General features: G+C 36.1%; 1 protein-coding gene across 2 annotated transcripts; it reads left to right on the top strand.

Annotated features, from left to right (window-relative positions):
- Nucleotides 1–34: 34 nt before the first annotated feature.
- atad5a (ATPase family AAA domain containing 5a) lies at nucleotides 35–27,799 on the top strand. 2 transcript variants are annotated; one of them, XM_039740784.1, is made up of 24 exons: nucleotides 35–360; nucleotides 2,868–2,937; nucleotides 3,136–4,841; nucleotides 5,154–5,226; nucleotides 5,333–5,488; nucleotides 6,064–6,184; nucleotides 9,420–9,495; nucleotides 10,079–10,260; nucleotides 11,452–11,606; nucleotides 11,810–11,960; nucleotides 13,679–14,026; nucleotides 15,146–15,236; nucleotides 16,070–16,149; nucleotides 20,007–20,152; nucleotides 20,281–20,446; nucleotides 20,584–20,760; nucleotides 20,877–21,019; nucleotides 22,533–22,626; nucleotides 22,710–22,774; nucleotides 23,011–23,191; nucleotides 23,379–23,494; nucleotides 25,771–26,624; nucleotides 27,160–27,318; nucleotides 27,423–27,799. In XM_039740784.1, the coding sequence occupies exons 2-24, from the start codon at nucleotides 2,887–2,889 to the stop codon at nucleotides 27,499–27,501; spliced, it is 5,370 nt and encodes a 1,789-aa protein (XP_039596718.1). In that variant the 5' UTR covers nucleotides 35–360; nucleotides 2,868–2,886; the 3' UTR covers nucleotides 27,502–27,799. The 2 variants fall into 2 exon arrangements, with proteins under 2 accessions (XP_039596718.1, XP_039596719.1); XM_039740785.1 differs by lacking the exon at nucleotides 35–360 and having other exon boundaries at nucleotides 2,892–2,976.
- The last annotated feature ends 188 nt before the right edge of the window (nucleotides 27,800–27,987 follow it).

Below are 27,987 nucleotides of genomic sequence, written 5' to 3'. Positions count from 1 at the left end.
TTTACCGGCAGAGAAGCCTTCTGATTGGGCAGCTGAATGACTGGCGAAGGGCAACGAAGATTGGCGCCATTTCCAGGCTGTGTTGTTCTCGTTAGGCGCAATTTTAAATCTGACTAGTAACTATGGCGATTTGATGAATTCTGCTTTTTAAAAAATTATTACCGCTTTTGTCTGCCTTAAGAATTGCAGGAATGGTTAATGTTTTTATCGTTGGAATTTTGTGAAGAGCTATTTATTGCAGTGGCTCGTTGAGCCTTCCGCGGGAGCTGAGCGGCTATGAAGCTGCAGAGGGCTGCTGACGCCAGGCCACCCCAGAATTTGAGTATCGGCACAAAGGGAAGAGAAGCGACAACAGTTTTGGTAGGTGTACATTAGTAATAGACTAACCGAAACAACAGTTTTTTTGTCTTCTATAACACAGCGTCGGAATTGAATATATGGCTAATGTTTCATATTGACATACGGTTTCTGCGGAAAGTCGAATTCCCTTGCACGCCCCGCGTCGTAACCCCGGTTCAAGGTGCCATCGCTTCATATGTCAACAGTTCTCACATTGAAGCCTTGTCTCCCATACGTGCCATGAATCTCGCCCCCTTTTCCTCGTGCCCCCGTCATAAAATTTCTCCTCTCCCCTCCCTTCCCCTCATCCGCATCAGTGGTTTAGATGTCGAGAGCATTTAAAATAAAAACGAAAAGTCACGTAACAGATTATCTTAGAAAAAGGCTCCTAAAGCCTTGTGTAGAGCAGCTTAATTTTTTACTTTATTTTTAGGTTGTCATTAGAAACCGCAAACGTTTACTAAACGGTGGAAACAGACTACTATATTTCCAGTATCTGAAAAGAAAACCCCCTAAAACCATGAAAAACTTCAGACCCCAGTCTCTGGTTTTGAAATAATTAGAAAAAAAAACTATAAAGAGGAAGATAACAGAAAACACAGGGTTTATTAGATACGCTTCAAATCGCCTGCCTTTCTAATAAAGATGCTTAGGTTGTCACGATATCAACATTTCAAGCTTTTACTAAGAACATTTTGAAATTGGGTACCATTTAAATAAATTTTAATTTTGTATGCTTTTAACTCTTTACATTGATGAAAACAAAAAGAATATGCATTAGTAAAATTTATTTTAAGTAGTGCAGTTATATATAAAAGGTATGAGTAAAGTTTTGCAAAAATTTTCAAAGCTGCTCATTTTGTTTTTAATTGAAAGTAAATACTGTTGCTGAGGTAGTACAATGAAAGGTTATAAACACCGGTAAATATTCGAATAAGCAGAGCAAAAGTATACATAAAAGTATTAAAGATTAAATAAACATTCAAATAAAAAGAACATTAATGTGGTCTTTTGTATGCAATAAATAAGGCATACATTAAAAACTATTCAGAAATGTAACACACATAAAGGCCAATCAATAAATGCACACTGAATTTTTCTCTAAACTGACTACAATGTCTTTGTAACTTCCAAATTTTTTGCAAGGAAGGCTAGCTTGTCAACGTATCTTTATGTGAAGTGTTCACTGAGGCACTAAAAAAATGACAGCGCCTTACATTATGTAGCAAATGTGTTGAAATATAATTTAAAAAACGTACACAATAAAAGAAAGGTGCAATGGCAGAACTGTGAAGTCTTAAAAAAATCAAGGAATTGTTGGAGCCCTGGTGTAAAAGAGTGTTGCCCCTCAATGAATGGCACAGTTTTAAACTCACCCACAGTTAAGAGTAATTGTAGACGTTTGTCTCAATGTAGTCAACATTTAAGTGACTCTGAAAAAATAAAACAAAAACTTTTTAACCAGTAGAAAAATACAAATGTCATATCTCTACTTCAAACACACCAGTTTAAAGGCTTATACTGATTGTTTCCGTAATTCAGAAATAAGATGGTCTTTGTATTGACTCGTGTGTCGGTCCTTCCAAGTTTTTTGCTAAATTGGTTGTATTAGCCCTTTTAATTAGTATTGCGTGGAAACAAATCTTGTATGCAGACTTGCATGTCTTTTATGATTCTCCGTGCTTCGGCTTTGTGCCAAATAAGTATTTCAAAATGTTACTCCAGATTCCCTTATTGTCAATAATTGTCACCAAGTGTGAGGTGAAGGCTCCAACCATGCTGAAGTTGCCGTCTTATTAACACCAGTGAGAGTGTGGAAAGAGGGCTGCATCTCTAGCAGTGCCATTTGTTAGCCTACGAAGTTCAACTTTCAAATGTCAGCGAGAACTAGAAGTGCATTCGTATTGTAGATTGTGGAATTGATACCATGGGGAAAAAAAAGTATTGAAGCGATTTTAAAAATGCTACAATTGATACTTATTGATATTTTGATACAACAGCACCAAGAGGTACAGAGGATACAAATGTCACTTTGCTTCATTGGTTTTATGACCACTTGGAGAGCACCAAGACTCACAAAGGCTCATATCTGTAGACTTCTTCACTAAATAAGTGAAGTCTAAATAACACTTGTAATTTAGACTTCAGTTCGGTATAGTGAGTGACAAAGAACCACTGTTAAAATGTCAGTTTGACATGCTGTCCTCGTCTATAGTGTAACCACAGGGTTGTGTTCTTTCACCTCTTTGTAAATCCTCTACACAAGTGGTTGTTGCAGTAAATTGAAAGCAGGTTCGTCTTAAAATCTTCTGATGACTTCGTGATTGTAAGACTACTAAATGAGAATCAAACTTGGTCAGTTTTTGGTACGTAAAAATGTCTAGTTTTTGGCACAAGGTCAAACTTTTGTAAAATCAGCTTGCAGAAACCTTGCAGCTCCTCCTCCGTATTTTTATTTAAAATACCTTCATGTGGAAATGTAATTTTCCCGGTGTGTGTAATTTTGCTTTATTTATTTATTTGCAAAGGTTTAAAGAGCAGCCAGATATGGTGAGCATAGTGGGGATGGCAACACTTGTGGAAGACTTTGATACTCAGGTATTTTGCATTGATCTGTTATGAAAATTTCAAATGCAAGTAAGTGGAGTCATCTCGCATACTTCTGACATGCTTGTCATTAAATGCTTCTTTTTAAATGACTTTCATTTACCTTCTTGATACTTTTTTTTTTTTTGTGAGAAAATCTGACATTTTCACCTTCACAATGCATGTCCTCCCCACCCCTTCATGTTTTAGGACTGTAAGAAGCGAAAAAAAGAAGGTGATCATGCACCTGTTAAAACCATCACAAATTATTTCATGCCAATGGCTAAAGTCGAGAAGGCATTCTCGCCACCCAAGTCCAATAATATTATGGACTATTTCAAAAAAACATCTCCTGCAAACAACAAACATGTTGTACAGGAAAAAGTTAAAGAAAACCAAGAGAAGCATGATGTGACAGTTAAGGATGACAAGATACCAGTAAAAGGGGTGAGAAGCCTACGGAGAGGAAGAAATGTGATTAAAAAAGAGAACTCCAGCAAACAACTTGACAGCGTTGAGGAGAACTCTGATGAGGTCTCTGATGTGAACAATGATTCCCGTGATAACGGCTTGACTGTGGGGTCTCGCATCTTGGGTAGTGAGACAGCTGCCTTGCTGGCTGAGATCTGTGCAAACAGTTATGACTTACAAGAAGACACAAACTTAAATGAACAGCCAAAGACTGCATTGAAAAGTAAGACAATGAAAAAAACAAAGAAAATGCAGAGAAAGCCACAACAGTTAGAGACCTCTTCCAAGGTTTTAATTAAAGAGCCGTTAGAAAATAAAGACAGTAATGAAAGCCCCAGAGTGACATTGCTTCCACCTCATAATGAGTGTGGGAAATCAGTGTGCAATACCAGCCTGGATGTCAGTGTTAATGAGACCTCCTGTCTAAATGACAGCATTGTTACCATCTCCTTTGAGGATTTTTTGGAAAGCCAAAAGGAAGTTGACAACCTCTCCTCACCAGACAGGTCTTTGATTAAGTCATCTGATGATAAAGATGGGCAAAAAAGCTCTCCCAGTCAAGTTTCTCCAAGGACTCTTACCATTCAGGCCCAAGTTCATTCTCTTGCTGCAAAATCTTCTGGTTCAAAAGCTCAGAAGAAAATTGCATCTATTTTCATGAAAAAGAGGTATGTGGAGGCTGATCCAGTCGAAGTTCTGCAAGTGGACCCTCCAATAACCAAAACAGCTGAGCAAGTTTCAAAAAGAAAATCAAATGTAGTTGTAGATGAGGAGGCACTAGAATTGTCTGTTATTGAGACTTCAACAAGCTGTCTGTCCAAACCCAAATGCACCCCAGCTGAGAAGAAACAGTTCATGAATGTGTTTAAACAGCCACCACTGGATGTAGCTAAGAATAAACAAAAGAAGGTGCAAAGAAATCCAAAAGTACCTATGGAAAAGGTCCCAAAAGAGCTTGAGGTAACAGAAAATACCACAGAAGAGACTGCTGTCAGAAATGTTCTTGATTCAGAAGTTTCTGGTAGCAGAGGTAATTGGAGCAAAGGTGTGCAATGTGTAAAAGAGACCACATCTGCTCAAAAAGGAAAATCATTAAAGAGGAAGGGCAAGAGAAATGTAGGGAAAGTATCTTCAGTAGATGATGTGACTCCAGAAGTGCTGGAGAAGACACAAAAACCAGAAGGCCGCAAAAGTGAAGAAAAAGAGGTTCTGCAAGAAGCAAATCTTGTTTGTACAGTGTCTTCGAGAAGGCTGACGAGAGGTCAAGCTAAGAGTGATGCAAAGAACCTAACAAGTCTGAACAAACGTAACGAAGAGAATTCAGATGTCTGTTCAAGCCTTGCAGGAGATTCCCCAGTACAGATGTCAACCCCTAAAACGACGAAGAAAGGAATTTATAGATCCGAGATGGTAACTGCACCGGATGAAGCCCAGTCTCCAATCAGGTATTACAATATTTATATTTAATTTTCCATTTTTATTTAGGCTGCTTTTAGAAAATTGAGACCTGTGGTTTACAAAATGTTTCCATGGTGTCTCCCCAGGGTCTTACAAATTTCTGTTTGAAATTTCAGCATGATACCTATGTACATACATAAATAGTTAGATTATTGAAGGGGATTGGAAAGAAAAAAAGACCATATGTTGTCAAAATAATACAGCAGTTCTGAATTTCAAAGCAAAAAAAAAAAGAAGTGCATTGTGTGGCATTCCTTTAATGCTGTTCATTTGTTTTTGTTTTTATCATTTGGCTTTAGGATGCGATTTACTCGTGTATTTCCACGAAGATTGCTGAACTCTGGGGGAGAAGACACAGAAACATTACTAAAGGTAGGCAAGGCAATTGTGTGGGTGTCTTATAACTGCAGCATATATACAGGATTTGAAATTGTCATGTATTTAAAAATATATATATATATATATATTTGCCTTGTAGAAAGCTGACGCAAAGAAAAATACACTGAAAGCCAAACAGCTGGTGGAGAAGGCAAAAGCCGTGCAACAGAGCAAGTGTAAAACAACGCAGGATAAAGATGTGTGTTTGAGAAGATCTTCTAGGGCTCGTCAGCAAAGCAAGGTTACTCCTGATGAGGTACATCAAAATACACAAGATATATGCTTTCAGGTCTGTTTTACCAAAATGGAATTCTGTAGGAGCAGCTTAATATCTGTGGATATGGCTTTGCAACTTAATCTGCATTTATAAATTCACTTGCATCTTACTAACCCCTAAGCGGCATAAAGTACTGGCATAATATTGTTTATTAAAGAGGGTATCAAACACTTTGCAACCAATATAAAATCTCATTAAATACTGTACAGTATCTACTAGTTTCCCAACAATTTAAAGTTTATGCCTGCACTGCCCTGTTTCAAGTCATCTGACTGTAGGCAGGAAGTGTTTTGGTGTGCTTAAAACACTGGACATCAGACCCTAAGGCTGCTAGTTCACTCCTCAACTTAGATGTATAGTTTGACCCTGGGCACATCACTTAACCTGCCTGTGCTCTGACTTAAAATAAATAAATAAAAAAATATTATACATGTAAAAAAGCCAAGTAAAACTGTTGGTTCTTATTAGCTGTAAATTGAGGACTATGTTAGTGGAGAAATCTGTAGAAGCTAGTATAATGTTGAAGGTGCGTGTTTTTTGGTCGCTTTCCATAGAACTCCCTTGTCTTGATAGAAGATGGTGATTTCTCCAAGGAACAACGAAATGGGAAAAAACTGCGAAACCTGAATGAAGTATTGGGTAAAAGCAAAAGCAAATGCTCCAAGGACTGCACAGGTAAGTGCAGGTGTTTTTTTTTTTTTTTTGTTTTATTTTTAAAGCTCAATATAATTGTGTATTTGTATATGAATAAAATATATAATATAAATTTATGTTATATATGTATATAATTTATATTAATAATTCATTATTAATTTATTTAAAAATAGAAACTTTATAAACACTTCAACTAGTGGGTGACATTGCTTACTCGTAGATTCAGTATCCGCATTTCAAATCCAACATCTGGGCAGTATCTGTCTATATGGAGTTTGCACTTCTAAAATGCATAGATTTTCTGTTGGATACTCCGGTTTTTGTGTCACATCCCCAAAGACTTGCAGATTAGATTACGTTGTGATTCCAAATTGACCCCTGTATGGAGGATGTGTGTTTGAGTTGCTCTTTCACTGTACTTGACATCATGTCCAGGTCTATTTCCTGATTAGCAGCCTTGAGTTGAATTTTTCAGTTTTGTAAATATTAGGGTAAATATAAGGAATATGCCCAGTATTGAGTATATATAACAGTGAAATATATACACTTCCAGTATAATAATAAAATATCTTGTTTTTCCAACCACATCTAAAATTATATTTTTACTACTTGTGTATTAAGATGGAGCACATGTAATGTTGGTTTTATGTGCAGTAGAGAACTATTTGATTAAAAGTGGATATTGGAAAGACTTCAGAAACATAATGAAAGTGTTTTGTTGATAAGATGGTACAAAAACTAACTGTGCAGTTAGTCAATAAGACCTCTAAACATTTTAAAAGTTTTCTGCAAATAATTTTATGTAAATGAGTTTTATAACTTTTTACAACTCAATGCAGTTTAGGTCACAAAAACGTCTGTGGCATTTAACAGAACTTCACTATCTTGATGAAAACATCATTATTGTTCAGGTTTAAACATGCAATTAAGTCAGGTAATCGCAGAAAATTAGATTACACACGCTTCTTGACAAACACCTTTAAGTGATTAGGGAAATAGCTATCTAATCAGAATCTCATGAAAAAAAGAAAACTAAACCTGACATTTGGCTCTCAAATTTTCCATACAGTGGAGGCATGAGTGCATAATTTTTCAACATAACTAGTAAACCACAGAATCCTAAATCTTTCTGACTCACTTAATGATAGGGCTAGTGTTTGGCCAATTCTTAATTTCTGGCTGTCGTACTCCAGGGGAAAAAAGCTGACAAATGAGGACTGATTCAATAATAAGTTTATTTTTTTATATTCTAAGAAATGGAATTGAAACTTTCTTAGCATTGTCTGAAAAAATAAGGTATTGTATTTTGACATAACATGAAGCTAAAATTTTAAAATTTGTTTTCAAAAAAAAAAAAAAAAACAATTTTAAGGCGCTTTCTCAAGATACGCCTGCACGTCTCTTTTGCCCTTCTGTGCTTAAAATTGAAAGGATCTCTTCACTTAGGTTTATGAAATGATTTACAGTCCAGCTGAGTTGGGCATATGGAGCCAGTAATTAGTCCTTCAGGTGGGTTTTGAATCTTTGCAGACACTTTTTTAATTCATCTTTGGAACAGAATTTAGCAGCTGCATTTTTTTTCTTCTATCAAAAATATAACATTCTGAAATGAATCCACAAGTCACTAGCCTATACATTTGGTCCACATTATTAGTGTGGTTTTAATTATTGCTGCCTTAATTTTTACTTTGGTCTTGGAAAGCTGTCACTGTTTTTTCCTTAAAGGCTACTGTAAAGTCCAATTTTTATGACTGAAAGTGTCTGAAAGATTTAACACGGCATTCAGTATCGCCAAAACTGTTTGAGACTTCAGATTTTGAGTCATATAAAAAACTGAGTAAGCACCTTATCTCCACAAAGACATTGTACTTCAATATGCAAAAGAAGTTGTACATGATCACCGCCCATTTCTTCAGATGCAACTTAAATAAATATGACTGGCTTTTTATGAAGTTGACACACTCTTACGATCTTCTGACAAATTGTTGGCAGCTAATGCTTACCTAATTAAATTCTAGTAAACAGATCTCACAAGTAGGTCCACAGCTCACTCACACATGATGAGCTTCCTGTGTTGCCCTATCATTTTTTTAAGCTTCATCGTTGATCAATCACAAACATTTTGACCTTTTTATTCAATTTGACATCATAAACTCATTTAAGACACAACAAATGTCTTCAATGGTAGAACATGTTGGTAATGGCTTATATAGAAAGGTTTTCTGAAATTTATCATGTTTTTACCTCACTTCCAAAGATTTTCAGTTTAGTTAGCTTGGTGAAATTGCAGCACACAAAAGTGAGTCTCCCTCACTCAGTAACAGCTGCTAATTTGCTTCATGTGTCATACTTTTAACTCTTCATTCAAAAGCTTTTTCTCAAAGTGATAGAAGATTTAGTTGGTTGTGAGCCTTCTTTTTTAATATCACAACAGTAATTTCTTTTTGAGGGGACATTTGGTATATAGTAAATTGTACTACATGATAGGGTACTTAAACGTATTTATTTTATTTGCCTCCCATACCACCTAATTCAAAAGTTTTATTCCTGCTCTGTTATTTAAGTTAGCTCCCAAAATCTCAGTAGGCTTGGACACTTTCCAGCTACCAGTCTTCATGGGGCTGCATCACACAGGGTGAAAATCACTGATTAAAACAAAGATATGTATGGGGCAATTTATTTCTTCTTCTTTGATACATGCTGCATACCCTTTGGAAAATTGACTGAAAATTGTTTGAGTTTGATCAAAATGGAGTTTTAGAGAGCCCTCACACATAAAATAGAATACAGGAGAAACGAAAGTAAATTCACATCAATCTTGCTTGCCGATTCAAGATATGTGTGCATATGGAAGTTTCTATTGGATTTAAAGAAGAGTCAATGGAAGATGCATTAATGTGATTTTTTTTTTTTGTTTGTTTTTACTAAAACAGATATTCTCATAGATGTACATACATTTCATTTGAATTCTTGCCCCAAAATAACAGTGTAATATTTGGAAATGATTAATGAACCCAGAATGTTAATGTAGTATCTTTCAACATTATTATATAATGGTAATTTCTAGGATGAATGACTTAGACTGGCTGGCACTCTACTCCCTCCTGCATTATCATAGATTAAAGTAATGAGTTTTTGGCCTACATTTGAATGAGTATTCCTAATGCAAAAAAGGCAGATCATTGTGATTTGGATGTTACATTATTTGGAAGTTTTTCCTTTGTTTTTGTTTTTTTTTACCCCCATCTTCTTGCAGACTCCAAGGTTGCTCCAATCTTTCTGGGAAAAAAGTCCACTAAACCCTCTGTTATCTCCATTTTTGATGACAGCAGGTAAGTAAGGAGCTAGCTTTGAAATTGGTAAATAAATTTCAGAAATAGAACTGCTGCAGATACATCAAAAAATAAAATAAATACTTTGGTGCTGCTCTGTAGAAACTGCTCAATGTTGTCACTTTTTTGAAGATAGTATATCAGTCTGGTTTGGTATTATATGTTTTATGTTTTGGAGACTTGACTTTCTGTCTTAGAAGCAATCTACTGTCTATATGTTTATATATAGACAATCTACTGTATTTATATATATATATATATATATATATATATATATATATATATATATATATATATATATATATATATATATATATATATATATTTGAAATCTCATTCTCGGTTTTTAAACTCTGTAGCCATATTTTTAAAATTGCAGCATATATGTGTATGTAGGATCTGAAAATGTCAATTGTGTTAATTTTATTGACAAAAAAATGTTTTACATGTAAATTTAAACATAAAGGCAAGCAGTCTTTAATTAGGAGAAGTGACTTTAGTGTATTTGCTTAGGTGTTTATACTTACTTTCCCCATAACATTTAATCTTCTGTATTGCCTGTTTTTCTCTGTTCTGACTGAAGCCGGGATGAATCTGAAAATTCACAGGATGATGAGCAGTTTAGAGCAAAGAGGGAATTTTTAAAAAGTGGATTGCCAGACTCCTTTAAGAAGCACATTGCTAAGAAGGCTGCTTCTGAGTTGGCATTTTCCCAGGCAGCTGTTTCCTTCAGAGCTGTTGTCCATATTTTGCAAAAGCAGGAGGGTATGTTCAGCTTTATACTTCTTTATGTATCACTATACCAACCCCTATAGTAATGTTAAAATTCCTTAATTTTCGCTCCTAGATGTCTTTCGTAAATGCTTGGTGCTTCTAAGCAAGTCCTTGTGTGATTAAATACAAAGAAAAGAAAAAATAAGGTTAAGTCAGATAATTGCCAACCACTGTGTTGTACTGAAGTATTAAAACAGTTAATGTTTTTTCCTGTAGATTTGGGTTTCTTAATCAAATTCATATAATGTCACTTTAGAAAACAGAAATTGGAACAGAATATATTTACTGACCAGTAAAGGCTCTACAGACATAGAAGTAAACTGCTAAGAGTCGTACGGTTTCTTAATTGCTCTGGCAGAAATTTCCATACTGAGGGTGCGTAATAAGTGAACACATTATTACCCCTACATTAATAAAATACAGCTAGAATGAATATCTGTTTTGGAAGATGCCTGTGTCTTTTTAAAATAGTTTACCTGTAAATAGCATGGTAAACCACTCAGTGTCACTCCCCCGCCCCCCATTTTTTTTTGTTTTTGGAAAGACAAATATTTGATTGTACAGTACAGAAATTTACCGCACAACAACATGAATGTGACCTCTATGGTCATGGTTTCAGGTCTGCTGCAGATTCAACAATAGTAAATACATTGCTTGTCCAGTGGTGGTGGACTTAAATTATATCTCTCTGTATCTATCCACTTAATCTAACTTGGAATGTTTTGGGGATTAAGGCGTCAATTCCAAAGTTGCTAAGCACGTAGGTGGAACCTTGCCTAGTGTTAGACCATCACAGGGCACACTCACTCGCTCGCTCGTTCATACTTGCTTTTATAGGACCAGTTGAAAGTCGCCAATTAACACACATTTCTTAGGGATATGAGGAGAAAATGCAAGCAGTGAATTGTTACTCAAGCCCATTCTCCTGGAACTATTGAGTTGTAGTCCTAACCAATGCACCACTGTTGTGCACTTGTGTTCAGTTCAGTGCATACCGTGCAATTACACACACTTCAATAAATGTATTTCAGAAGAAAACCTGTTATATACTCCGTTTAATAATTTAAAGGTTTTTGCCTCAAAGAGGAGAAAGAATTTATTTTGAAAGTGTGTTTAGTTTGGTTAATAAAGCGGTTAGGCTTTTTCAGATTTTTATTTTTTTTTTTCTTTCATTCCCATCAGGGAGCAAGTTTTGGCAGCTAACTTGGCCAGAGTCTCCTTTCTTGAGATCTCTGAAAGACGATCCTGAGATGAAAGAAATGAACCGCCATGTCATGACTTTGGGGGAATTTACATATGCAAAATCTTCTTGGACTCCTAAGACCCCAGTGGTTGAGGTGAGATGAATATACTTCAGATTGCATGTTACATTCTTCTAAACTGTTGCTGTATTTCTTTGTGGGCACTATTGGAAAAAGTCCACTAGCTCAACTGAAAAGAGCTTACCTGAAACACAAAAATCTCATGGGGACTGTCCTAATAATAGTTATGCTGTATTGGAATGACGTCTTGTGTGTGTTTTATTTCTTTTGCACTGAAGGTGTCTGGCTGGAGAGTAGACCTCTCTGAGGAAATGAGGCAGCAGCTGCTTGAAGATATTAGGCTTGCCAACCCATCCTTCCCTGTGCAGAAATTTTTCAACTGGTTTTTAAAGAGACGTACTGAACATGTTTTACTTCCTTCAGTATCTGGTAAGCCACTGTAGGGGTCTAGAGAAGACAAGATCATTCTGGCTATTTTTGAAAGCTGATGCGGTGCTCTGGCTAAGTAGCTTTACTGTAAATGCCATTTATAATATATTAGAATGTGCAATATGTGAACAAACAAGCCAATAAGGTTCAGCTCCTTTCAGATACATAACGTAGTTTAACTAAATATTGATAGCATTGGTTAAAAAAAGGGTGGGGTCATTGCATATAAATGTGAGTGTTTCTTTAAAGCACTCTCTGAGACAGTTTGTCATGTATAGTTCAGATTGTTTGATGATGTTTGCCAAAGCAAATGGCATCTCTTTGGACATGCTGTACCTATATGCAAAAACAGCAGTATATTGCTCTGTATGTAGTCAGTCATTGGTACTATAGGCTCACTTTCAGTCCACTTTTTTTTTTAACCTTCATATTGACACCACACACAAGGCATGTTAAAACAAATTTATCTAACAAAAATCTGAAGACCAGTCTACAAATCCTGGTTGAATAGAGCGGAAAGGCTTAGCTTAGTACTGTAAAAGTGGCATAAAGTACGTGGCAGGACGTGCCATCCTTAGACCTCTCTGCATGGAATTTACTGTGCTAGAGAGGATTGGCCACCATTGATCCAATAATGTTTAAACAGGTTGTAAGTTGACACTTTTAAGTTTCATTTCATTACAGATTTTTAACTTTAAAAACATATAGATTTTTCTTAAGACTAACCATTTTTCACTTTTTAGCATTGTGTTGAACTTTTTTTGAAGACTTCTTTGTTTTCTAAATGTCAGAAGAAACTATATCATGTTTGTTTTCAAGTGAAAATTGCTGAAAAAGTTGTGAAAGTACAGTATTATGCACTTGCAGCTAAGGTTAATTGCGGTTCATTTTGACATTGTGCTTGTTTGATTGGGGTGAAATTACACGCTGGTAAGCATGCTATAATATCTATCGATCTATCTGTTGATCTTGTTTTGTTATTTATTTGATAGGAGCTCCTAATATATAAGGTAAACATTAAGACAGGCTAGTGTAGATTAAACTTTTCTTTAACTATATCAGTTCTTAGTTGCAAAATATTGCTGTAAATGTGCAACAGTGTAGATATAAAAATATTAAAGCATAGATACAGCACTTTCTTATTCCAGCCTCATGCCTGTTTAGCTCAAATAGGCTTTTTTGCAGTGCAGCATTGTAATTCACTAAGTACAGTGTGGACTTTTATGCATTTGACATTAGTAAGCAGGAGATCTAAAAATCCTAAAATTTTGTGCTTTAAATAGTGAGTCATGTGCTCAAAGGTACTAGTAGAAATTAGGAGGAAACCAAGAAGCACTTCATCTATAAATTAAGCCATGCAGTTAATGTAAAACCCGGATACCTTTTTATTAAAAAAAAAAAAAAAGTTTGAATAAGATAATAGCACAACTAGACAGGTTTGTAAGCAGACAGGTTTGATGGACTAAATGTAATCTGTAATATTTTCTACAGTATTTTAATTTATTTAAATTATTTCTATGTGTTCTTCATCTGAGTATTGGTGCGCATTTTCACAATGCCAAGCCATGGCAGTTTAGTGGTTGGAATGCTACACTTGTACCAGTTTTTGTGAGAGATGAACAAAGTGAATAAGCTGAATATGGCAACTGCTATTTTTATGATTTTGAGGAAATGTGTAGAAGTTAGACCTGAACTGATATATTGTTTATTTCATACAGAACTAGGTAAAGAGGCAAATGCACCCAATAACCTGCCACAGAATGCTGGAAAGAGAAAAAGAAAAAGCAGTGTTGAAAAGGAGTCAAAACGAAGCAAGCCAAACATGCAGGACTCTGATGTAATCGTGATTGAAAGTGACACTGCAGAATGTGTACCAGTAAGAGTGACGAGGAGGAGCCGGGGAGCTAAGGATGAAGTTGCAGTCCAGGTGTCTGGAAAATCTCGACTAAGTCGCAGCACCAGGCAAAAGGAACAGGCATCAGTGCAATGTGAGAATGAGGAGATTGCAGTGAAAGTAATTCAGACTGAAACTGACAAAATTCTGGAGGCGAAACTTGAAGAGACAGGTAATCCATGATCTTATCATTGTAAGAAGATATTCTAATCAAATCTATATGCAGCTTAAAGCAAAACTACGGTTAGGGAGAGATATCAGAAAAAGACGTGGGTATGATGATTAGATTGGTTCAATCGATCATTGGCTTTCCTATTGGCATTACCAATAAAGAGACATTTTGTTCTGGTGCTCAGTTTATTTTTCTTGTCTTTCACCACATGCATAACATGTTAAACCTATATCAAATATATGTAATATATCAAAGAAAAATTGAAAATTGCCAAAAATATCTGTTTATGTGAGCTTCATATGATGGAACCGTTTTTATTCACATTTATCAAAGCTAAATAGTACGGAGCGTATTGTGGGACAGTTAAGGCCATCAACTGTTTTTAGTACAGATGAATTGAATTTCTTTTGTATGTTTGTTTTGATATTATGAATTTTTCTTAAAGACTAGAATAGTATTGAATATTATGTATTTAGCACCTTTTTTGAGGTTTAGGTTAAATTAGTTGATGCATTGTCACAGTGTTTTAAAGTTCCAATTCTCTTATTGGTCCTACTTTATTTTAAATGTACACAGAATAGATAGGGGCTGATGTCAAAGTGTTTGCTCAAATTTAAATGTTTGTGCTCCCCTGCTGCCTATGCTGATTTAGCAAGATGTGAGAGGCAGACTAAAACTGTCAGGATTAATTGTAAACATATTTATCATTACTGTAAAGATTTACTGTAGTTAATTATGTAATGCAAATAAAACAGAATAATTTACTGTTTAAATACCTTTAGGAAAGTGTGGTGAATTATTAGATCTAGTTTTCTCTGAAGACTTTTTTTAAATAAACAGAGCAGTTAGGAACTTGCTTGTTTTGAATGCTTGCTTAAAGTATCTCTGAAATATATTTATATTATGCATTCATTTCATGGTTTTATTTGTTAAACTCCATTTGATAGTTTTATGGATTATTTCTTGGGTTTTGTCTTCATGCAGCTTCTGATATCTTTAATATTTCTCTCTCCTTCCTCCCCTAGCCATCATACTGTGATTCTCCACCAGAGTTGAGTAAATTAAGCTAGTCGCATATGTTATCTGTTTTTAAATAAATCTTGTATGTATTTATATCAGCTAAAGAGGACGTATTGTGGACTGAAAAATACCAGCCACAGCAATCCAGTGAAATAGTTGGCAATTGTGGAGCCGTAAAGAAATTGCACAGGTAAGTCTGTCTCTTGGTTTTCAGGTTAGCAGACAGCTGCTGTTAGTCTTGGTTATTTTTTTTGTGCTGCAGTCACTGTGTCTGTGGTCAATCTGTACTTGATTAAACCACTTAAACTTTGTATAGCTACAGGTTTTCATAGCAAACAACCAAATAATCGAGGGTTAATTTGTGTGTGTGTGTGTGTGTGTGTGTGTTGTTGTGTTTTTTTTTTTATATAAACTTTTTTAGTTATATATTTTTTCTCTATTTTCTTTGGATTCTGTATAATGTTAATGTTTGGCCTTGTGTTTAAATAGAATTTATGAAGCTTGATTTCTGCTAAAGAATTCTAGTTCATGAAAAAAAAATTCTGCTGTCTTTACACGGGCTTTGAGAATTGTTTAGAAAGTACTAAAGTGAAAGGCTTCCACTCCAATAAAATACTAATTACAAAGTAACGAGTCCTGTACAATTCATTAATTGCTATGTGTACATGAGCTTTTCTGGTTCACATTACATGCAATTACAAAATAAAACATAATTAAAACTATATGTAGTTAATATGTATACAAGACAGTTACATGAGTGGGTGAACAATACAATAACAAAAAGGTGTTGTTTCCTTGCTTGTATGGGTGGCAGTTGTCCTGAATCTAGGGGATTGTTTGCAATTCTAGTAGTCACCTTGTATTCTCTATATCCATGGACTGAGATGGACAGTCCCAAGCCGCATACTTGGCAGTCTAAAATCTGGTATTCTGTAAAATTGAGAAGTTATAGTGCTCAGAAATTTTATGCTTAAATTCTTGTGTTTTGATATTTCAGTGTTCATTTATAATTATTTTAAATAGTTGGTTAAAGGAATGGAAGCTGAGAACGGACCGTGAAGAAAGCAAGAATCAGACTGAATCCAAGCTAAAAGACAAAAATGGTAAATATTAAAGTTGCTATCTTGCCACTAATTGGTTTCTCCTTGTGGCAGGCATGAGGAAAATTTGAGAAATGACTAAATTAATTAGATTTTATTATAATGCAGATAGGTTTATGACAGTGACTCTTATTAGATATCCTTAGACCAGGAATATTGGAGTGAATTGTCTCCACATGGTTACTTATACTGTGTAATAAATAGCACATTATTATAACATGACAAATCCTAAAAACCATGTAAAAACACCAATGATTTGTCAATCCTAATCTCTATATATATATTCATTTATTTGGATCTTGATCTTTGTCCGTGAATGAATTAGAAGAAGCACTAGATGGCAGTAGAGAGACAGCTAAAACATAGGCATTGCATTAAGAATCTTCTCCAGGCTTATACTACTGAAGACTGTAGTACTCCAGTCACACCTCAAAACACAGACATTCAAACTAAACAAATTGTTGTGCTTTAAATTAACTAAAGAGATCTTCATTTAGATCTTGATCTTTGTCCGTGAATTCCACGCATGCGTAGACCACCTTCCAGTTTAGTACGTTGTTGTTACTCACGGATGTCAACAATGTGCCGGAATAACGGAAGGGGTGGTGGACAGTGTTACGCTGGTTAGCTCCTGAGACCTGGTTAGAGAATGAGATTGTCGAAGATAAAAGGTACGTGCCTACGTAACATATGAATGAAAGAGAGACAGTGGGTAAAATGAATGACAAAGTAACGCCATGTTCCAGAAATTATTATTGTTACGTTGTAGCCGGCGAGTGCTGCGTGTCTCACAGTTGTACCGTGGCTTGCTCACATGTCCGTGAAGTGATCCCTGTTTATGCTTTAAAGAGCCTGGATACCTATGTGTCCCACTTTTAAAATCATTGCTCCATGTATATTACCTTACTCTTTGGATTGCCACAAAGCAACCTGCGAGATTGGAGAAAGGTTGAGAAGACATTGTGAGAGAAAACGATAGCATCGTGAAAACGAGATGGACTGTGAACGGACAGAAGCAGAAATGCTCCTACACCACCACATAATTACGATTCGGACAGTGATTCCGATTAGGCCGTTCCTATTGAATCAATGTCCAAGGGTTTTCTTTTGTAATTTTGTTTCCCTTATAAAAAATCATAATGCTGTGCGACGAAGGGCCCAGTTCACGACTGGCAGCCGCGTTGAAACAGGGAGTCCTTCACAGACAACTTTAACACGTGCAACGTAGTTGGGCGCACGTGGCTAGTTTATAAATAACTAGCTGTGTTATGAAATTTCCTTAGACGATTGACCTCAGTTATAGTGCTGAGGGTTAATTGAATATATCAGAAATACTATTTAACTAATTGAGTACTCTTCTATATATACAAAGTTTTTGAGTGTTTAGATCAATATGAATTGGGTTTACTTTAATTACATACAGCTTTGACATTTATAGTCTGCTCATTTACATGGGCTGTGCAATGAATTGAATGTTCCAAGCATTGTCCAGAAAAGAGCAGATGACATGAAATAATATTGTAAATTATGTACAATGTCCACCTCTTCTGTGGGGACCCATTTACTGAGCTGTGCGAAGTGACCAAGGCATGCTATCGCTCTGGGGTTGTGCTGTACCATGGGCTTGGAATTGATTGGGTAAGTTACTGACACTTCACTGTTTCAGCTTTGTGAACCGAAGCATAGTGCCACATCATAGTCTGACCTCCAAGGAGAACACCTTAGTTCTTCACAGCTTATATTTCACTTCCAAGGCCCGTTGTCTCTCCACCTTATTTTTTGAAGGCTATGTATTTAAGCGTGTCCGGCAAACCAGTCTAGCTTGAATTTGTATGTATTTTATACCCAACCACAGGGGTTGCAAGATTAATTCAACGATAGGGAGTACAATGTGCACCCAATAATGCAACTTGCTAAGCATGTCTTCAAAAAGCTTTGCTTGATTTCCTTCCACTTCTGGCAGCAGAGTCCATGTGCATAAAACAGGAGGAGTAAGAAGAAGCCAACAGAATAGCGAGTACTGCATGAACCTCCAGAGGACTCTAGATAACCTTGTTTTCTTTGAGTTTTGAATAACTTTGTTCACTTCAAGGGCAACAGTCCTTCACTCGCTGGCAGTCTCGTTTCTGTGCACAATTATTGCTGCTGCTTGGTCAGTGGCACACTTCTGCTTTTGGTGTTCATGTGCATGTATATTTCTCTGTGTAATCATAACTGAAGCGAAAAAAGGACATGCTGCCATCTAAAAATATCCCACTTGCTACAACATTATTACTGACAAATATCGATTAAAAAAATATCTAATTTTATTTTTTGTGCAACATCACCAAATTTCAGTCAAATCAGTGAAAGCATTTCTGAGATTTTTGTGTATATCACAGAGTGGCAAAAGCATATCAAAATCAAAAATACTTAGTTTTTAAATTGTGGTTAGGGGTATAACCCTAAATATTAATATATTGAAATGTTCTTTCTTAGCAGTTCTTTGATGGCCTAGAGGTACCATCCTGCCAAATTTCATGTTTTTAACTAATCTGGAAAGAGTCTTTTAATTTTATGTGTGTGTGTATCTTGAAAATGTTTACTAATTTTCACTGGTTTATGGCACTTATGCCAGTTACTTTTTTTTTATCAAGTAGAAAAAATGGAATATTTTCTTCCTTGTCGATCCATAACTAAATTGATTTCAGCTTGTGCTGAGTTTATAAACTTTTGACTTAATAATAGCAAAGAGAGAAAAAGGGACTGTTTGAAAAACATGCTTTCAGTATCAGAAATAGGCTAGCTAATTGACATTGCTAAAATGAGAAAAAGCAAATAACACAGAATTCCCATCCCTACAGTATACTAAATGATATACCTTCCAGGCAAATGCACCATGTTTATTGTCTATTCAGACAAAACTTTAAAAATATGAGCTTAACATTTTTGTAAATCTGAAGATGTGATAATTTCTAGTTTTCTATTTATCTGGGTTGTGACAGAAGTAGACTTTGTATTGCCCACCTTAAGAAATGCAAACACCTTGACGTTGTGGTCATATATAGCTTTTCTTGCCCTCTGTTTGGGATTATTCTGTGGAAAGGAAGTAAACAGTCATTTCTTTGGAAATTTTCAAACTAAATTACATACTTTTCTTCTGGACATTCATCTGCTAAACAGCCTGTGGTCTTGTCAGGTTCGCTGGTAAAAGATAACTAGTGAATATAGGCTAATAGGAGTCCTTTTGACTTTTGATTGCTCTGACCTGTTGACTTTGTGGTTCGCCATGCTCTTGCATTTGCACAATATTATTAAAAAATATTTGGCTTTTTAAAACAGGTTTGTCCAGATTGCCTACTGAACCGAGTCAGTAGTTACGTTGTAAAATATCAAGTGATTTATGCTGTCTACTGTTTGGTGAATTTTCACTGGATACCACTGGTACTTCAGCACTATTAAGAGTATTTTACTTGTTTGTTTTGGATTAATTAATGACCTATTAATATCAGCTGATTTTCCACATTTAAGAGAGTCATCAGTTTTCTTCTAGTTGCAGCAGCTGTGGGTAATTGGAACCAGCTCTGAATTGAATATCGGCCCATTACGTCAGCCAAAGAACCTAACATATACATTTTTGTGATGTGAGAAATTCATTGCAGACAAAGAGTATCTGTAAATCCACATATATTATAACAGGGCCGGTTTGAACTCTGTTCTCTAGCTGTATAGCAACAGTGATAACCACTGTGCCACCATTCTGCCTTAATTTATAGGTTTGCTCTTGATTCATTGTGCCTAATATTTAGTTAATTTTACTTATGGTTGGTCATGAAATGGGCATGCACAACCATTTCATATGTTTTATTCTCTGTTTTCAGATACTTGGGACATTGGGGATTTTAAGGAAGACGACTCGGAAGAAGAAAATGATGACTTTCTGTGTAACACTATGCTAGTTACTGGTCCTTCTGGAGTTGGAAAGACAGCAGCTGTGTATGCCTGCGCACATGAGCTAGGTTTTAAGGTGTGACCCCTGCAGAGTGATTAAGGTTGCTCAGTTTGCTGGCACGTTCTTTATCCAAATTAACATGTCAGTTTTTTTGGGCAATTGTAATTTTGTGTATGATAAGTATGGTTTACTTGTTTTACCAGGTGTTTGAGGTGAATGCTTCCTCACAGCGAAGTGGCCGACAGGTTCTGTCACAGCTTAAGGAAGCAACCCAGTCTCATCAGGTAGACATTCAAGGAGTGAACACACACAAACCAGCTTACTTCAGTAATCCTAGTAGGTCATTCAGTGGCAGCAGCACTTCCCCACGTAAGCTTTTGAAATGTTTTCTTACATTTGGGTAATATGAGGTTTTTTGTTTTTTTTTTTTCCCCTCCAAATGTTTCTAAATTTTAAACTAGCTGGAGTTTGCATTATAGTCTGTTTGTTATTTCTATCAAATGTAGGAAAAGTTAATTCTCCAAAAAAGGTGGTTTCATCTCCTCGAAATTCTCCTCAGTCAAATCGTAGAACAGGAATAAGTAAAGGAGGATTGGCACCCACAGCCCTGGAAAAGTTCTTCAAACTAGGTTCAAGGCCTGCTGGTAAAAACGAAAAGATAAAGTCAGAGAGGGAATTTAAAGGTGGGACTGGGTGACTATCACTGTTATTTGCTTAAATACTTAATTTCTGGAAACATGTTAAATGATGTATACAGACGAATTTGCTTGTTGAAGCAAAAATATATGTTTATACACAGATAAAAAGCAAAACCATCCTAAAGAAAAAGAAAGTAGCTTTGAAAAAGTTGAGGCATTAAAGACGGGTTTATCTGAAATTAAAAGTTCTGTTTTCGAGGAGCCAAACAAGAAAGGTGCTACATCTCTCATCCTCTTCGAGGAGGTAGGTTTTTGCATTTTAACTTTGAAGTGTTTTGCCAACCTGTATATTGTATGTGACACCTAATATCTTTACAAAATTTTAAAGGGAAATATAAAATGAAGACAAAGACCAAAATTCATTTTAATCTTGAAAATGTATTCATTTAAATAAATGAAGTAGTGTGATCTGTCGTTGAATGTAAATTACACCTCCCATTACTGAGCAAATCACTTCTCATAAAGTGTCATTGCTCAACTTACAGAAACGGTGAATATTTATACTTCCTAAAAAGAACAAAAAATACAGCTTAGCAATTTTTGGACTGAAAATATTCCTAGCCATCAGTATATTTTTAAAGGCCAATTTTCCCCCTCACAGTTTTGGTAGCTTTGAGCATAGTTCTTGAGGAAATTGCAGTTATTTATTGTTTTCAAAGTTTATCATGTCAAAAGAAAAGGGGTGTACAAATTTAAATTTCAAACAAATAATAACTTCAAATTTAAAGGTGTATTCCACTTTCCATGACTGGTATAGGACTTGGGCACCTTAACTTTTCTTACTTGACTGCTTCCTTGACCCAGAGAGCGTATTATGTGCAGGAAAAACAATCGGATGTATTAAAAATGCATCTTAATTACAAACCATTGTGTAAAAGTGAAATATGGTGGTTTATATTATAAACACAATTATAGCAGTCAGGTAAGGAACAGTTAAGTATATTAAATGAATCTCAGATTTATTCTCCCTTTTTTTTTTTTAAATATCACTTTTGTTGAAAATTAGTCTTTCCTACTCAATATTTCCATCATAAATGATTTTCCACAGCAAGGGTTTCCAGCTTCAGTTGGGAAATCAGGTGCTCCCAAAGCAACTGAGAGTTACAATTCTTAAGCAAGACTCTGGCCTCCTCCCAGCAAGCTTAGACTGATGCATCTCCCTTGTGAGACATCTGGGGGCATCCTCACTAAATGATCAGTTTAACTCAACTGGTTTTTCCTCTGTCTGTAAGAGCTGTAGCTCTCTTTGGAGAATTTCTGTTGTCACCAAGAATGAGCCTGGAAACCTTGTTATAGAACCTCATTCTGGCAGTGGTGGTGGCGGCAGTAGTAGCATTAGCTGTTGTAGTGTTGTCTTGTGCATCGAGTACAATGAAATTCATAATTGCATAATCCACCGACATGCAACATAACACCACTCTCAGGTGACATTATAATCAAGAATGAAGTACGTGAATTCATTTAATGCAGCACAAAAGACATGTACTTTAGGGTGATGACTTATTTGTCACTGGTAAATTAAATATACAATTTTTGCATTTAAATGAATGCAGTACCATAATAAATTGTACAGAACAGGACTGCTGCATTTCCGTTTAACAATACTTATTTTTGATTTGGCATTACTTAGATTTTTAAAATTGAATACGCTCTCCTCATCTGCCTACCTCTGTGCTTTCTGTTTGTGGAAGTAACTGATTGTATGTAAGAGCATGCTGTACTGTTGAGCAATTAACACTTGTGTTATTTCTATTGAGGTGGACATCATCTTTGATGACGACTCTGGTTTTTGGGCAGCTATTAAGACTTTCATGGCAACAACAAAAAGGCCTGTAATTCTAACAACAAATGGTGAGCTTTTGCTTTCTTCTGTTAATTGTATGCACTTTCTGGATATTTGTCTGTGATGCTGTCCTTCTCTGTTACACTCCTAGATCCATATTTCAGTCTGAAATTTGATGGTTGCTTTGAAGAAGTAATTTTCAAAATGCCTGATGTGGTAAGTGACAGCACAAAAGTTCTTTAACTTATAAACTAACAGGCTTAAGTCTGACTTATCACATGAGCCCTCATATTAAAGAATTTTCCAAGTGTAGAATAGGAAAACTTCAGAAAAAAATGTATTTAACTTACTGAGCCAATATGAAATTGCTACTTTTCGTATCACTAACTGAATTGACTATACTGAGCATGTGAAACTCTTTCTTTTTTTTTTTTTTTCCTCTCTGTTTTAAGAGCACAGTTACTACTTACCTACAACTTGTGTGTTTGGCTGAAAATCTGAAAACCAATGTAAAAGACTGTGCAACTCTACTTGCGTGGAATAACTGTGATATACGTCAGAGTTTGCTGCACCTGCAGTTCTGGATAAGAAGTGGTGGCAGTAATGCTTTGGTTCAGCAGACTTGTGGTCAAGGTAACATTTCATTTCTCAGACTTCGGCTTTCTGCTATTGTGCTGTATTGTCATTTTTTTCAAAACTTTTGTGAGGTAGTTTGTGGCTAAAGTCCAATTTTGTAGCCAAATGTTGAATTGTTATAAATTTCTATGGAAACTGCATCAATCGAAGGTAACAAACTTATTTTTTTTCTTTCCTCTTATAGCCCCACCAAGTAATGAAAAGTTGCATCATGTACCATTTTGTGACCAAGGAAGCACAGAAAGCCTGCTAGGTTTACATAATAATAAGACTTCACCAGATCTTCTCTCTTTTCTAAAGGTAATTATCATGCTGCTCATGATTACAGGATAATGGAATTAGAGGAGACTGGTTACATGTTCATGTGCATTTTTTAGGAATGTAAATGACAATATGTTGCTAACCGGAAGCTTGAGAACAATAAATGGAATTCATTGATTTTTTTTTTTAATAGTTTATTCTTTTACTGCAAACATTTAAAATTGATGTACATTTTCAGAAATATAGTAAACATGAAAGTAAACAGTAAAATGGAACACTATAGAATCAAATCTACTATACATGGGGTCAATTTCTGAATAGTCATTTTCTTTGCAAAGTCAATCAGATATATATTTATTGAATTATGATTATGTGAAAGGTCAAACAAGATGTATAGATCAATTGTAAATATATGAAGTTAAACCTTCTCCTTTTGGCTGCTCCAGTTAGGGGTCACCACAGCGGGTCATCTCTTTTCATATCATTCTGTCTTCTGCATCTAGCTCCGTTATACCCACCACCTTCATGTCCTCTCTCACCACATCCATAAACCACCTCTTTGGCCTTCCTGTTTTCCTTTTACCTGGCAGCTCCATCCTTAACATCGTTCTCTCAATATACCCAGCATCTCTCCTCTGCACATGTCCATAAAAAAGCAATCTCGCCTCTCTGACTTTGTCTCCTAACTGTCCAACCTGAGCTGACCCTCTAATGTCCTCATTTCTAATCCTATCCATCCTTGTCACACCCAGTGCAAATCTTAACACCTTTAACTCTGCCACCTCCTGCTCTGTCTCCTGTGTTTTGGTTAGTGCCACCGTCTTCAACCCATCAGCTGGTCTCACTGCTGTTTGTAGACCTTCCCTTTTCACTCTTGCTGGTACACACCTGTCACAAATCACTTCTGGCACTCTTCTACACCCTGCCTACACTCTCTTCCACATTCCCTGTTACTTTGTACTGTTGATACCAAGTATTTAAACTCCTCCACCTCTGCCAACTCTATTCCCTGCATCCTCACCATTCCTCTGACCTCCTTTTCTTTAGCCTTCGCCACCCTTCTTTTCACCTTATTCCTTATCTCCTTGTACTCCTGTCTACTGTCTGTATCTATCCGACTATCCTGCTCCTCCTTCAACAACCTCTTCCTCTGTATACTCTCCTGTACTTCCCCATTCCACCACCAGATTTCCTTATCCTCCTTCCACTGTCCTGAGGTCCCAGAGGTCACGCCAAGCACCCCTTCTAGCTATCACCCTTACTACTTCTGCTGTAGTTGCCCAGGTATCTGGTAACTCTTCACTGCCACCCAGTGCCTGTGTTACCTTCTCCCTAAACTCAGCCTTACAGTCTTCCTTTTTTAACTTCCACCATTTGATCCTTGACTCTACCCTCACTCTTTCTCCTCTTGATATCCAGCATCATCCTGCAGACCACCAACCTATGTAGCCTAACTACACTTTCTCCTGCCACCACTTGGCTGTGTCCAGTCTCCTTCCTCCTGTATAGGATATACTCTACCTGTGTGAATCTTCCTCCACTCTAATATGTCACCCTGTGTTCCTTGAATGAAATTCAATATGAATGAAGTTCAATATAAAGTTAAACCTAATGTTCAGTAAATATAGTTAGCAGCTTTCAAAACAATTGAGCAAAAATGTTACATTGTTAGATACGTATCTACCAAACACAGCAATGTTTACATAACCTCCTCAAAGCCGTTGAATTCAGGGTTATAGAGGGTCTGAACCTATGTGGCTATACAAGGCACAAAGAAGGAGCAAGCCCTGATAAGAGCAGCAATCCATCGTAAGACCCAATCATGCATACACCCAAATTCAAGTGGGGCCAATTTACAGTTGCCTTTCCCAGCAATAGAATTTTTTTTTTTTTGTGGTTCACTGCAACTGAGCATTTCTTCATTTCAGGCTATCCATGAAATAAATATTCCAATTAAATTACATTAAATCTTAAGTATTAAAAGACATAATAGTGTCCTGTCATCATATAATTAAATAGTTAAGTAAAGGCATGTAAATAAATGTACAGAAAGTTTTTAGTTTTAGGCTTCTGTATTTCACACAGTAATTTCTCCCAGCAGTCGGTGAAGTATGTATTTTAATATATTTATTGAAACACAGCGTGGGGAGAGGATCAGTCCTGTGTATGCTAGAATTGTTTGTCTAGTTTTAAGCTAATGAAAATTGAAATGCATTTCCAAGTGTACTCCTTGCAGTTTAAAATTTGTATACCTTTCTGTGCTTATAGTCTGAGATGCACTGCGTCTTAAACTGAACTGAAATTGTGTCTTTCAGAGTAAGATTACAAGCGAAGAGCAGCTGAACGATCACATCAGAATGCTGGCTGAATGTCAGGATATGAAACTGTATTTTACCTACAATAATTTAGAGTTCCTGCTCCCTTTGCCAGTAAAAATTATTCCTGCATGTGGCGACATACCACAAACAGACAACGCAAGGGAGATGGAGGATACAGTACATAGTCCAATGGAGATTTCCAAACAAGAGGATAATAACCAGTCCCCAGACCCCAGCCCTTTGAAATTGTCATCTAGGATGAAAAGAAAACGAATGCTTTGTCTAAGGGATGATGAGGATTTATTTCAGTCCGATTCTGAGGACAACTTTGTCACTTTATCAGCAACACATTCTACCTCCTGTATTGAAAAGAATGCAACAATTGATCTCGACCTTGTCAAGCAACAGAAAGAGAGACATGAAAGAAAACCAAAAACTTCATCAGAAAAACAGAGCTGCGTGCTAGTGTCCAAAACTCTTGATTCACTTGCTGATTTCCTCGAGAATGTATCTTTTCTGGACTCCTCCTTGTATACAGAAAAAAATGAAAAAGAAGGACCTTACAATAATGGGGTTTGCTGTTGGTCAGCTGCTGAAATAAAAAATGGTCTTTCAGATGAGGCCAGAATAGAAAACAACGTGTGGTGGCATAGCTACAGTGCCACTAAAATGAAGGCTACTGTGGAGGCTCTGAGTTTTCAGAGATGCCATATGCAGATTGATAAAGCACTAAATGGCACACTAATTCAGTGTATAGAACTAGGGAGTGATTCAACTGAAGAAATCACTCTCCCACTTGCTGATCACCGATTGGGAGTGAGCCTTGTTCAGCAAGCGATGTGTAAGCCCAGGTAACTCAAAGGAGATTCATTCCTCTGGATCATTTTAATGTATTTTAAAATATTTACGAACATTTAAAAATCAGGTTAACTAAAAACGTTTGATTGTAATGTATGACGTATGCTTTTTCGCACAGACTTTTTTAAAATCAGTTACATGCAAATGGTTCAGCAGAAATGTACTTGAAGTTAGCACCCTGTGGGTTGGGTGTGGGAGCTTCAATTTTATTTTTTCTAGAGATTTGGAAACAATGGATGAAAAATTGGGATGCATCTGTTGTGTTGCTGGCTTGGCAACATTTTTAGTTTCTGGGGGTGGTGATGTTATAAAAGATCAGACAAAATAAAAGTAAACTCTCACAGTCTTAAATTTTTAACACTTTCAGGGTACCATATGGGTTATGATTTTTAGGACAAAACTGTTTTTCACTTTTCTTGGGTGTTGTACTAGGCTTATGTACAACTACTAATAGTATAGCATATGTGCTTCTTATCAGATTTTGAACTAAAGTGTTTGAACTTTTTTTTTTTTGCTTTATTAAACTAGCCTTCTGCGGAAGAGATCAGAGGTTATGGAAGCCATCACCTCCAGCAGGCTCTTTGCAAATTCAGGAAGTAGACAGGTGATTGCCGTGGACTGTCTTCCAGTACTTCGTTTGATCTGTAAAGCTGAAAAGCTTAGAGAGCAGTGCAAACTCAAACGAAGGTAAGAGCTACTCTTTTCACAAAGGAGAAAAACGCCAAATTATTTGGCTTGAAATAAAGCTGCTTATCAGTAATCATACTCTAATGGCTTATTCTCCCAAACAGATTCATGCACTACTTGGAAGGAATTCACTTTAATTTTCCAAGACCCATTCTCGATGCTATGGCAGCTGGTTTTCCTTGATCTGTTCAAAGACGATGTTAGATGCTAAATCCTTAGGCCTGTCAAACTCAATGACGCAACATTTATAAGGAAAAAATAACTATTTATGAATTTTAATTTTGAATTTCAGTACTTAAATGCTGGTATAAATGACGTTGTATATAGTGCAGTCTTTAAACGTGATTAGACGTTTTCTAATTATTAATCATGTTTTTACTTTTGGAAATCATTTGTACATAAGCATCCTTTTGCTGTATAACAGCCAATATTTTCTATAAAGAGTGTACACATTAAATAAATCCATTACATTTGTTTTGTATCTGTGTTTGGTTAAAAGGAAAGTTATTTATTGAATGTAGTATTCCTAGAAAGAAGTGTAAATGGCATTTCTCTATTGACGGTAAGAAGTGTGGAACTACAAGCTGTGAAGTTTAAATTACTAGCATCCAAACAAGAGCAAAGTTTCTGCTTCTACCAGTAGACAAAGGATGTCAAAATAGACTGCCT

The sequence above is a fragment of the Polypterus senegalus genome, chromosome 17 (assembly GCF_016835505.1).
Source record: "Polypterus senegalus isolate Bchr_013 chromosome 17, ASM1683550v1, whole genome shotgun sequence".
Classification (NCBI taxonomy): Eukaryota; Metazoa; Chordata; class Cladistia; order Polypteriformes; family Polypteridae; genus Polypterus; species Polypterus senegalus.
The sequence above is the reverse complement of the archived record's forward strand: the minus strand, read 5'-3'. Positions and strand labels throughout refer to the sequence as shown.

What these genes read in the sequence shown, in the direction of transcription:
- atad5a (XM_039740784.1), top strand. Translation starts at nt 2,887, where the DNA reads ATGGTGAGCATAGTGGGGATGGCAACACTTGTGGAAGACTTTGATACT. An exon ending in CTAAGACCCCAGTGGTTGAG is followed by an intron (nt 11,607 to 11,809) that starts GTGAGATGAATA and finishes TTTGCACTGAAG; the next exon opens with GTGTCTGGCTGGAGAGTAGA. An exon ending in CAAGCTAAAAGACAAAAATG is followed by an intron (nt 16,150 to 20,006) that starts GTAAATATTAAA and finishes CTCTGTTTTCAG; the next exon opens with ATACTTGGGACATTGGGGAT.